The sequence below is a fragment of the Danio rerio genome, chromosome 4, assembly GCF_052040795.2.
Source record: "Danio rerio strain M-AB ecotype USA chromosome 4, GRCz13ab, whole genome shotgun sequence".
NCBI classification, from domain to species: Eukaryota; Metazoa; Chordata; class Actinopteri; order Cypriniformes; family Danionidae; genus Danio; species Danio rerio.
In genome coordinates this window covers 42,818,541-42,831,144 of record NC_141024.2, presented here as the reverse complement: position 1 = coordinate 42,831,144, position 12,604 = coordinate 42,818,541, and the positions used below count along the sequence as shown (strand labels likewise).

The 12,604-nt window shown below is 37.4% G+C and overlaps 2 protein-coding genes and 1 pseudogene across 4 annotated transcripts in view; 2 read left to right on the top strand and 1 right to left on the bottom strand.

Annotated features, from left to right (window-relative positions):
• Positions 1 to 12,604, top strand: part of LOC101886199 (uncharacterized) — an 883,799-nt gene that overhangs the window by 664,333 nt on the left and 206,862 nt on the right. The gene's annotated exons all lie outside the window — the stretch shown is intronic.
• Positions 1 to 12,604, top strand: part of LOC148680953 (uncharacterized) — a 217,811-nt pseudogene that overhangs the window by 167,117 nt on the left and 38,090 nt on the right. The window lies entirely within an intron of this gene.
• Positions 1 to 12,604, bottom strand: part of LOC148680963 (protein NLRC3-like) — a 156,759-nt gene that overhangs the window by 143,742 nt on the left and 413 nt on the right. Inside the window, exons 2-8 of one of the 2 annotated variants that reach the window (XM_088650082.1) lie at positions 12,037 to 12,131; positions 11,678 to 11,791; positions 10,533 to 10,646; positions 7,851 to 9,746; positions 6,624 to 6,797; positions 5,805 to 5,978; positions 5,486 to 5,659 (exon numbers count right to left, since the gene is read on the bottom strand). In XM_088650082.1, the coding sequence (XP_088506208.1) occupies positions 5,486 to 5,659; positions 5,805 to 5,978; positions 6,624 to 6,797; positions 7,851 to 9,746; positions 10,533 to 10,646; positions 11,678 to 11,791; positions 12,037 to 12,086 (2,696 nt within the window). In that variant the 5' untranslated portion in view covers positions 12,087 to 12,131. Of the gene's footprint in view, positions 1 to 5,485; positions 5,660 to 5,804; positions 5,979 to 6,623; positions 6,798 to 7,850; positions 9,747 to 10,532; positions 10,647 to 11,677; positions 11,792 to 12,036; positions 12,603 to 12,604 lie in introns of those variants that run through there. The other variant, XM_088650083.1, reaches the window with a different exon arrangement.

The window sequence follows — 12,604 nt, the reverse complement described above, 5'->3', positions numbered from 1 at the left end:
TCCACTTCTATATTATTTTCCCCACAATAGTGTCACAGCTCACTAAGGTCATCTATTGAACCAAAAGATAGAATTAAGTATCACACTAACTGTACCAAAAAAAAAAAAAAACTAATACTACTAATACTTCCCTTCTTAGACTTTACAGACCTGAAACTTGCCTATAGCACTTAGTCATTGTTGCTCTTATTTGTGTAAATTGCTTCCTTGTCCTCATTTGTAAGTCGCTTTGGATAAAAGCGTCTGCTAAATGACAATGTAAATGTAAAGTACAACTATATGGAGGGTTAATTAAGTCTTAGTCAATGGGGAAGGGGGTGGGGTAGTTACCATGGAAATTCTTATTTGACAGTTTGACAGTTAGTAATCTCGAAAATGTATTGTAGAATTAACATTTTCTAATTTTGCAATAGTTTTAATATTCTAAATTAAAAATGATAAAAAAATGTGATAAAAATTATATATATATATATATATAAGTGAAATATTATTTGAAATGCTACAGTTACAATAACAGAATAAAAGCAAAGTTACTTTTAGGATATGCTATATGCACTGTTAAAAATTGTCCCGTTAAAAAACAGTAAAATACTGGCAGCTGCAGTTGCCAGCAATGTACTGTTATTTTACAGTATGTTGCTGTAAAAATACATGGACTACATTGATTTACACAATACTCAAGTGAACTCATTTTGCTCACTGAAAGCAACTGCCTCAACTTGGTCAACTGCTGAATGAGTTTATGAAGTAATGTGCTATATATGCTTAGAAGCATACTTATAATGATAACTTATTTTAGGTAATTAGAAAAGTTCGGTTTAACTCTAATGTCTTATTCTTCACAACAGCACATATACATGTAAATCTGGAATCACCAGAGAGATTCTGACTGCATCAGCAACTAAACAGCCGCTATCTTTAAATAGAGAAACCTGCAGAATAACATCAGCAGTTCATTGTTCATCTTTAACTGATACACTGGCTCTACTCTCCTCCACAACGGTGACACACAGAAGAAATTAGCTTCAGGTTTTACAGTAAAATACTGTTTTTTCCTTGATTTAACAGTAATCTACTGGCAGCTGTGGTTGCCAGCAATATACTGTTTTTTTACAGTCTACTTCCGTTGTGTAAATTAACAGTATATTACTGTTAAAATACATTTTTACACTGTTTTTACCTCTCACACCTTTAACCCTTTAAACCCCAGAGCATATACTTCAGTTTTAATTGAAGTGTCCACACTACTGAGTGTTCAAGAAACATGGAGCAAAGCTGAAGTAAATTCATTAATTAACTGACTAATAAAATGATAATTGAGGATTAACAATGAACAAATGAAGAAATACTGACGGGAAAAAACAAGAACAGAACATACAAAACTTTAGTCACAGCTTTATAATGAAATAACCTGAAGAACAACAAATGATTAAATCATTTAAATGATCAGCGGATGATTAAACAACTCTACAAACATCATCACCAGCTACACTTATTACTTAATATATGTATTTAATACATGTACTTAATACATGTATTTTTGTATAACATCTACTAAAGTTCTTCTTGAGAAAAAGTTAAAGTTTTACGTCACCATCATGGAGAACAGAGTTTGCTTTAGTTGGGCTCTTAGCCCTGTCATTTTTAACATTTATATATCTTGGCTGCTGCAATTGTTAAGAACTTTGTTTAAAATGCTCTTTTGTTGTGGCAAGCCAGCCAAAAACCTAAATAAAATCTGTTAATGTTCATGTTGCTATTAAATGGCAGAGTCTGTTCTCATTTAGTATAAAAAAATTTACTGCTCCTATTCATTGTTAAATCTATTGTTTTACATATGTATATATGGCAACGATTTCTGGAAGTTTTTAAGAATATCTTGGACAATAACACTGCTCTATGGTGGAAATCGCACTCAAAGAGACATCAATAATCAGCATATGAACCTCAATAATGGTGACAACTAACAAAATTAACAGTTTAACTCACAAACAGGCAACTGAAAGTCTAAACATAAACAAAAGCAGAATAAAACACAAATAAAGAAAACTGTTAGACCATTATACAACATTTATTTATACCGCAATGCATGCTGGGATATTTGTACAGTGCCACTCCCAGCATGCATTGCAGCATGAAACATTTGAGATGTTACCATTGTTGAGATACAAGGTCAGATTCATGAGGTCTGAGTGTGTATTTGTCATAACTGAACTGTTTTTGTATGTTATTTCTTAACTGTTAAGTAATTACGGAGGTATCTTTTCTGTTTCCACTTCTCATTAATTAAATTAATACCTGCAACTAAGCATAAAATCTATTGCATGAGGACTTTCTTCCAGATTTATATCAAAACATTTATCAGAACTAATTTCAGACAAATAGATTTCTCTATTTACTGACTTCCTAACTTTATTGCTATAGTACAAACGTTTTGTAAACTCTGCATTACAGCAGTTGGAAAGTCTTCTTAAATGTGGTCAAGGGTGAAGAACCCAACTAAACCAGCCCCTCACTCCATTACGGTGACACAAAAAACACCTTAATTCCTGTTGGATCTCAATGAGAATAGTATGGAAGTCAAATCAGTCAGTAATAAGTGTGTGTCTGCTGTTGTTTGTGGAGTTGTTTAATGATCCTCTGCTGAGACTGAAGCTGTTTTATTTTATTTTATTTTATTTAATGTTGTAACTTAAGTCACTGTTTGTGTTTCTTGTTTATTTTCTTCAGTAATTGTAATTATTAACAGCAGGTGTTCATCAATGTCTGAATTCACTCATTAGTGTTCATTAAAACTGTCAGGTGAACTATATTAGTTAACTAGTGAATGAAATAGTGAACAAGGACACAAAGTGTGATTTCAAACACAGACTTCAAAACATCGAATCTGAACTCTGTTAGCTCACAGTTTTCTGCAGTTGGTTACTTTCTCGAAAACAAAAATGTTACCCAGAAAGCACTGTTTTTAACAGAATATTACTGTTTTAGTGAAAAAACATTATTTTGCCGTAGAATCTGACCGTTTTTTAACAGCAATTTTTTACAGTGTATGAATGTAAAAGAGAGATTAGTGAGGGATGTACTTATATATGCTGAGCACTGTATATTGTTCACCCAGAGTGTTTACATGGTCACACAGCAGTAACACAACAAGTAGACAAAAACAAGTATGTTTTCTCTGAATGAGAGAACAGAATAATTTCACATAATTGTGCAGTAAATATTCTAGTCTACAAGACTGCTTACTCTAAACTCTTGTTCAGGCACATTCAGTCTGGTTTTAGGTTCGTATTTCAGCTACATTTGTTTCTCTAAAACCTACTAACCACACATAATATTTATCTCTACAAAACAGATGTCAGGGCATGTCAAAACATCTCAGGGGTCCCAAAATCACCTCAGACCCCTGAGGGTTAACTACAGGTATAGTATGAGCAGTGTGAAACACAATCACTGATAAACCATAATTCCTGTTATCTGGGGTTTAGTATCACCCAGGGATAACATGTTCAAGCATGAAGAGCTCTAATATGAAACTGTCTGACTGTAGTTATAAGGGGTGTAACGATATTAAAACCGAACCGAAATATCGCGATACACCAACCACGATACGTATCGCGAAACTCTCGTGGCGTACCGCGGTACTCTCACGCCCCCTGCTGCCCATTGTTGAGGTTGACGTCACTTGTCTCTAACTAATTGAACCAATTTTAACACATCTTTATTATAATATTTGATTAAATTGTTTTAGTAATGATGAGGATTTGTTCTAAATATTATATTCTAAAGTTAGTATTTTAGTAGTATTTTAGTGCATTTTATGTCATGTGACTTGAGTAAGCATCACACTCGTTACTACTGGAGGCAGGATTGCTGCTTCACATAGTACTGAGATTGCAGATCCCCAAGACACATTTAAGTCATCTGTGTGGAAACATTTTGGTTTTCCAGTTGAGTACAGGAATAGAATGTGTCGTAGACAAAGCCTTACTTGTAAGGAAAAACATTTAAAAAGTGTGGTAATTTCACAATGTGAGGGTGTAAGCAACAGAACTGCCAACAAAAGTGATTTAATGTACAAAAGTAAAACCAGAATAATGCCCAAATATACAAAAAAAGAGAAATATTTACACTAATAAAAATAATATAATAAAGTAACAAATTCAAACAAAAGTATCAAACAAAAATTAGTTAAACTCGAGCAAGGGGGTGATAGTGAAGACAAACAAAAGAAATAAATATAATAAAACAATTCTAACTCATGAATAACCCCTCTTACCTCGCTAAAACTGATGAAAAGAAAAAAAAGGTCTTCATCGCCGTGTGCCGCATTCTTCCCTATACTGAATAAAATAAACAAAGATGACCTTCACCTCTTACCTGATGTCTTTAACAATACATTTTCTACGTGTTTGCAAAATAGAAATCGTATGACCTTTTCCCTATCCACCTTACACTAAGACTGAACTTGAGGAGATACAGCTATATCGTCGGAGCTAAAAAATAATATACAAATCAATTGAAATAAAAATGTACAAACCTCACAAAATTTCTTAAAGTGGGCAAAAGTAATGCAAAATAATTTTACCCAAACGAAAGTTAAGCAAAAACAACGAAAATCATAATCATGTCAGAAAAATACACGAAAAACAAGATCAAAGGAAAAAGCGCTCTCTCTCCCGCTCTTCCTGACATGCTTTTTACATTCCCGCGCTGCGTCGCCAAATGATGATAGATCGGTCTCCTGACCAATCAGCTGTCAAAAAGGCGGGCCTACAGAAATGACAGGCATCAGCTGTCATGAAGGCGGACCTGCATAAATGACCGGCATAGAGGGAGCGGGAGGGAGAGAGAGAGAGAGATCGGGAGGCAAACATACAGCCGGCTACAACCCTAACATTAGTTTCAGACACAACCGCAATGTATTTTACTGGTGAATATGTCATGAAAAAACACTTTACAAACACAGTATATGTATATTTTTCATTAATTTAAACGGAAACCTATCTAAATGAAACCATATAATCAAAAATGAGCGTCTGTGTCAGCACAGAGATCAAGCCTCTAATCGGAGAATGTGGATATTATGGTGTTTTTGAAGATCTTTCACTAGTCTACACTGCAGTTATTTATTTAATTTTAGTTTACTTAGTTAAGATGGCTGCACTAAAGAGAATAGTTTTTTTCTGACTAGTCTATATTGGAGGTATGTATTTAATTCTAGTTGTTTACTCGGGTATCCTGACTGTACTAAAAATGCGATGACAAAGTTAATAAAGAAAAAGTTAAGATGTTCTTGTTATTAAGTGAATTGTCCCTTAGCATTGCTGTTAACATGACATCAACCCTAACCCCACAGCAAACAGAAACCGAACCGTACCGAACCGTGGCTCCAAAACCGTGAACCGAATCGAACCGAACCGAACCGTGCCTTTTGTGTATCGTTACACCCCTAGTAGTTATTGTAGAGTGGAGAATCATTTACCTCAGTGTGTCCAGTTTACAGTGTTGACTCTTCAGTCCATCAGAGAGCTTCTTCACTCCTGAATCCTGCAGGTCATTGTTACTCATGTCCAGCTCTCTCAGCACACAGTTTGAGGATTGTAGAGCTGAAGACAAACTCTCACACGAATCGGCATTGAGTTTACATGTCATCAGTCTGAGAAAGAAGAACACACATTACTAAAAACCACACTGTTAATGTGATCTGTCTGATGTAACAAAACTAAAAATCAATCAATCAATCAATCAATCAATCAATCAATCAATCAATTAATCAATCAATCAGGTGCTTTAACTCCGACCTCAGTGTGTCCAGTTTACAGTGTTGACTCTTCAGTCCATCAGAGAGCTTCTTCACTCCTGAATCCTGCAGGTCATTGTTACTCAGGTCCAGCTCTCTCAGCACACAGTTTGAGGATTGTAGAGCTGAAGACAAACTCTCACAGCACTGAACAGTGAGATTACACATGACCAATCTGAGAAAGAACACAGATTACATTAACAGTGTGATTTCAGTCATTCATCTGATGTAAAAACAAACTATGAGGTTAATAATATGACAAAACTATTGGAATTTGTGTCAATTAGAATTATTGACTATTGTTATTTATTAAAACTGAATATTAAATGTCATCTAATATATTCCTGAACATGTTTAATGTAAATAAATGCAAAATTTTAGTTTAGATAAGAGGACCACGAGACTTTATATATTTATGAACCTGCAAAATGCAAATGATCAGAGCCTGTCAACCCTGCTGCCGGGTCCAGAAACCTCCTCAGACCTCATCCACATTGCTTCTCTTGTTTCATTGTTTTTTTTTTTTTGTCAGAATGACCAAAACATCTGACAAATTCCTAAATATATCTTTCCAATAAACCAATTTAAAAATAAACTATAAATATGATCATTAAAAATATAAAATATAAATAAAGATTTAGAGGTAATTAAGTAAAATAATCATTAAAATACACTGATTTCCTGAACTGATTAAGAAAAAGAGCAACTTTCATTTGAGAAGCAGCATTTTGCAGTTTCTCCACTAATGCTCTTAAATATATCTGGACATTTCCATCTCAGTCAAAACACTTTTAATGTTGTAGAGTGGAGAATCATTTACCTCAGTGTGTCCAGTTTACAGTGTTGACTCTTCAGTCCATCAGAGAGAAGCTTCACTCCTGAATCCTGCAGGTCATTGTTACTCAGGTCCAGCTCTCTCAGCACACAGTTTGAGGATTGTAGAGCTGAAGACAAACTCTCACAGCACTGAACAGTGAGATTACAGCCCTGTAGTCTGTGTAGAGGACAAAGAGCAACACAATCAGCAATAAGAAATGAGCAGTGTTGAGTGTTCATGAGTTCAGTCTACAGTGATAAAAGCAACACTGTAAATAAACTATATATATATATATACTGCTCAAACAATAAAGGGAACACTAAAATAACACATCCTAGATCTGAATGACTGAAATATTCTTATTAAATACTTTGTTCTTTACACAGTTGAATGTGCTGACAACAAAATCACACAGACATGATCACTGGAAATCAAATGTATTAACCCATGGAGGACTGGATTAGGAGTCACACTCAAAGCTGTAATGAACTGCAGGAATTACTGACACACTCCAGACACATGAGGTCCAGCATTGTCTTGCATTAGGAGGAACAAGAATATTATTTCTTTTAAATCTGCTCTTTTTATTTATTTATTTATTGATTGAATCTACATTAAACTAAAGCTTTATTTCCCCATTCATATGACTGTACTGAATTATTGAACAGATTATTAATAACTAATCAGAGAGCATTTTACTGAGCTCAGTGTAAAGTTTAGTGTTTAGGCCTACAGTAAATGTAATATTAGAGGCATGTCTGCGGCGAGACGGCAATACTGTGTCTAAAATTACACTATTTCTCTGATCAGAAAACAAACACAATTATCCAAGAGCAACACTGTGTTAGATTTGAGCAAATACACATCAACAAATGTCCTATTCAGCTGGAGGAGCACAGGGATTTACAGGGATTTGAGTTATTTTCCAGGATAAACTGTAAAGCAAATGAAGTAGATTATTAAATAAGTACAAATGTTGTTTGTGTGAGTAAAAAGTCAAGAAAAGTTTGTTAAATACGTTTAGAAATGCTGAAATAAATGAGCAAATAAGGAAACAGAACACTGCCGCCGCGTCCCCATGCAGTAATATGGTGTATCAGCGATCTCACAGGGGGACGATTTGGCCAGCTAAAGATTTTCTGTTAAAGCAGGGCAGTGATTCACTAAACTGATCTGAGTCTTCAGTGCAGACTGATGTGTGTCTTCTGTGATCAATCAATGAATACTCACAGAGCTCTTCTGCAGTTTCTCACAGCTGCTGTCAGTCTCCGTCTTCCCTCATCTGATGTGTTGAATTTATTAGAGTCTAACTCATCCAGCGGCTCCTCTGACATCTCAATCATGTAGGAGATTGTTGAGCAGTGAGCAGGAGAGAGTTCCTCCTCTGAGTGTTTGTCTGATTTCACAAACTCCTGAATCTCTCTGGCCAGAGTCTGATCTTTCACCTCCAGCAGACAGAGGAACAGATTGATGGATCTTTCAGCTGAGAGATGTTTATCTGTCTCGATCTCGCCTTTAATGTACTGTGTGATTCTCCTGATGTTCTCTGAGCTCTCCTCTGTGTGTGTCAGCAGATCCTGGAAGAGTCTCTGATTGGACTCCAGTGAGACGCCCAGCAGGAACCGCAGGAACAGATCCAGATGACCATTACTGCTCCACAGAGCTTTATCTACTGCTGATCTGAGCAGAACATACAGAGACTTCTCAGGGCTGGACTGTAGATATTGATTATATGAATATTCTTCATCATAAATCACCCACAGCGGTTCTCTGTTCTCTGTTAAATGGCAGTAAAGCACAAAGAAAGCAGCCAGAAACTCCTGAAAGCTGAGATGGATGAAGCTGTAGACTTTCCTCTGATGAATCACAGATTCCTCTTTGAAGATCTCAGTGCAGATCCCAGAATACACCGAGGCGTCAGCGACGTCTATGCCGCTCTCAATCAGGTCCTCCTCATAGAACATCACATTGCCCTTCATCAGCTGTCTGAAAGCCACTTCAGCAAGTTTGAGGATCACTCCTCTGTTGGACTGCAGGAGTTTCTCTGGATCTCTCTCTTCATACTTCTGCTTCCTCTTGTTGATCTGAATCAGCAGGAAGTAGATGTACATCTCAGTCAGAGTTTGAGGAATTTCTGCACTCACATCTTCTTCCAGGAGCTTCTGAAGCACAGTGGAGGAGATCCAGCAGAAGATGGGTATGTGGCACATGATCTGGAGGCTTCTTGCTCTTCTGATGTGGGAGATGATTCTGCTGGCTTGATGCTTGTCGCTGATTCTCTTCCTGAAATATTCCTCCTTCTGAGGCTCAGTGAATCCCTGAATTTCTGTCAGACGCTTGATGTATCTGGAGGGGATCTGATGGGCTGCTGCTGGTCTGGAGGTGATCCAGATGAGAGCAGAGGGAAGCAGATCTCCTTTCAGGAGGCACCACATCAACACAGCCACTGATGAAGATTCAGTCACAGCACAAACTTTCTCCTCATCTGAAAAGTTGAGTGTGATTCTGCTTTCATCCAGACCATCAAAGATGAACACAACTCTACACTGCTCATAAATCTTGGGCTCCAGATCTTCAAGTTCAGGATGAAAGTCCAGCAGAAGTCTGTGAAGACTGTACTGATGATCTCTGATCAAGTTCAGCTCTCGAAATGGAAGCACAAACATGAAATCTACATCCTGATGGTCTTTTCCCTCGGCCCAGTCCAGAATGAACTTGTGCACAGAGACGGTTTTCCCGATTCCAGCGATGCCTTTAGTGAGAACAGTTTTGATCTGGGCTTTCTCCTTCTTGATCTGCTCCTCATGTCCTGCTCCAGCTGAGGCTTTAAAGATGTCACTGCAGTAGACTGGAGTGTGTTGTGAGGGTTTTGTTCTGGCTCTTTTCTCCATCTGTAAAACCTCATGTTCTTCATTTACTCCTTCACTCTCTCCTTCTATGATGTAGAGCTGTGTGTAGATCCTGTTCAGAAGGGTTTGAGTCTCTCCATGGTTGATTCCCTCAAATAATCTCTCATACTTGCTCTTCATGCTGGTTTTGTGCTGTTCTTTGACTCTCTGAAGTTCATCATGTTCTGGTTGGAGTGAATCCTGCTGCAGGTCTCTAGTCTGATCATCTCCATCCACACTGCAGGAACAACAACAACACAAAGAATCAATGAGTGTGAGTGTAAAGATCCTCTAGTGAAGCCATGTGTGTTTTCTCTGAACCAGCTGAGAGACAATACACAGATTTAATCAGATTTAATTTAAACACCACACACTGATCACATCTACTGCTCAAAATGCTGTAAACATTTAATAGTACTTGTCATTTTTTAAATGTAACACTTCAATCATTTGATATCCTTCATTCACAATGATGCTGGATGCTCACTGAAGACATTTAAAATATTTTAGGATGAAAATGTGAGAGAGCACAAGTGTAACACTGCCGGTCATACACCACCCAACCTGCTCCGAGCTGGGATCCAACCAGCGACCTTCCGCATGGGAGTCGGTTGCTCTACCAAGGAGGCTAAAGACCATAGCCTCTAGCTTATGTCACTAGAGCACCTTTAGAGGTCAGAGGAGTGAGGTTTACCTGCACAGCACCTACTAGCTGGCCTCCGTTACAATAAAGACTGTGTGGTGTGTTTGTCTCACAGAACTTGTTCATTCATCTCGTCTAAAATCTTTCTCTTGATTATCCACACTTTGCTGACTATTGTAAAAGCCTGTAAACTCACTCTACTAACTCTAACAGTTTGAGTATTAATGCTTTATTAGTACTTCACTAATGATCAGATGTGAGTGTGTGGACATTTAGTTTTAAAGTCTTCTGTAAATGTAATACTCCTTTTTTCTGACCTTCTAGAAACACAGGATCATATAAATGCTGCAGTGTAATCATGTGTGTGTAGAGATGATCTACCTGACAGCAAGTCGTGTGTTTTCACTCTTAAATTCTATTGGTGGCTCCATAGACGCGTCACTCTTCATAGACACACAGCTGGGCTCTGCTTCTGCTCTCTTCTGATGAACTGAACTAAAACAGAGAAGATTAAAGTTGTGCGCTGCACACACTGCACAAACCTGATATTAATCATTCTTCATTTACAAAAACACTTAAATTAATTTCCTTTATATTTGAACAGAAACTGTCTGAATGTGAAAATATCAGCAAACACAGATCAAGGCTCATTTTTAGTAGAGAAAGCCCAACAGATATGCAGCACTATTAGAGCAGATTAGAGCTGAAACTAATCAAATCACTAAAGTCCACAGTGTAGATGTGGGAGGAGCTTAATCATGCAGGCGTGTCAATCATCATCACATGACTATATAAGCAGCAGTATAAACTGCACTGTGTCAGCTGACTGTTATTCCCGCCTCCAGCAGCCCTCTTTATCCTCCTCCTCATCACTCAGTCTTCAGAAAGTCACTCATCGGGGGTTTGTCAGCAGAGCTCCAGTCCAGACTTTGAGGACAGCAAGACAAGTTCATTTACCATCATCTATCATGACTGAATGAGCAGGAGAACTCGAGAAATATCAATTCTAGAAACCAAATGTGTTGATCAGCAGCATCTATGAGGCCAACACAACATGATGATGACTGCGCTTCAGTGAAAACAGACTCAGATCAGAGGAATGGCTGATCAGTACAACACAGAAACAGCAGGGGAAAGTGTGCAGGAAAAGCCCTTTATGGCAGGAGATCGGGAACACTTTAGTTTAGCTCACAATTCATACTATTAACTACCGGCTTATTAACTGTGTAATGTGAAAATATGAACTGCTCATTAGTAGTCATACAATATGATCTTATTGTGGATTCCTAACCCTACCCAAAACCTAAACCCACCTTCTACCTCACTAACTATTAATAAAGCGCTGATTGGTTTGTTAACACCATCAATTCTGGCCTGAAGTGTAAAGCGGAGATCTTCAAGCACTATCCTGCAGAGCTCAGATACAACATCTAACATCTGAAACCCAACAGATCCACAACACTAATTACCTGATTCATTTATTATGAAAATACTCATCAGTTGCAGATATTAAAGAGATGATCTACCTGACAGCAAGTCCTGTGTTTTCACTCTTAAGATTTATTGGTTGAGTCATAGACTTGTCACTCTTCATAGACACACAGCTGGGCTCTGCTTCTGCTCTCTTTTGATGAACTGAACTAAAACAGAGAAGATTAAAGTTCAGCGCTGCACACACTGGAGTCAACACAGCAGATTTACTCAACATTTCATCATTAAAACACTGTTTAAACAGCACTTCATGATACTTTTCATGATAATTGTATACAATCTTGCTGACTGTGTGTGTTAAATATTCAGACAGATTAAAAACACAACTAACAGAGAGTAAATATAATATCCTGTAGAAAATAATCATATTGAATGTCAAGTGAAGGTCTAATACCTGCATCCTGCTGACAAATCCAGATCTCCAGGTGTGTGTGTGTCCTCCATGATGGACCTGAAGAGTTTGATCTCCAGCAGAAACTCTAGAAGAAACTGATGAACAATCACAGATCTCCAGTCATTGATCAGCCTTCATAATTCAGCTGAATGCAGGAATAGATCAGCAGCTGAGACTCTCAAATCCAGAAGCTCATCACGACTAAACTAATGAAGAATCACAGCCTCATCCCTTTGATCAGGAATAAAATATAATCTTACATACAGATTCACATTAAGCTAACAGGTTTAGTCAAGACATCAAAGATTTAAAGCTGTTCTGCGTTGTAAATAGTGGATTATGTATGTTTAAAATGGCGACACAACTAAACACTTTCACTTTCGTTTCTAAAGGAGCGGCAGATCATGAGTTCAGTGAAAAACATCCGTCACAAACACTCTAAACAGAGCAGAGAAGAGTCAAACAGCTGCAGGGTTATCAAAGCACCTGTGGAGTTACATTTTACTAGGGTATTTTTTCCTGAAGCAGTATAAACACTGGACACAGAGAAGACAGAACAAACACATAC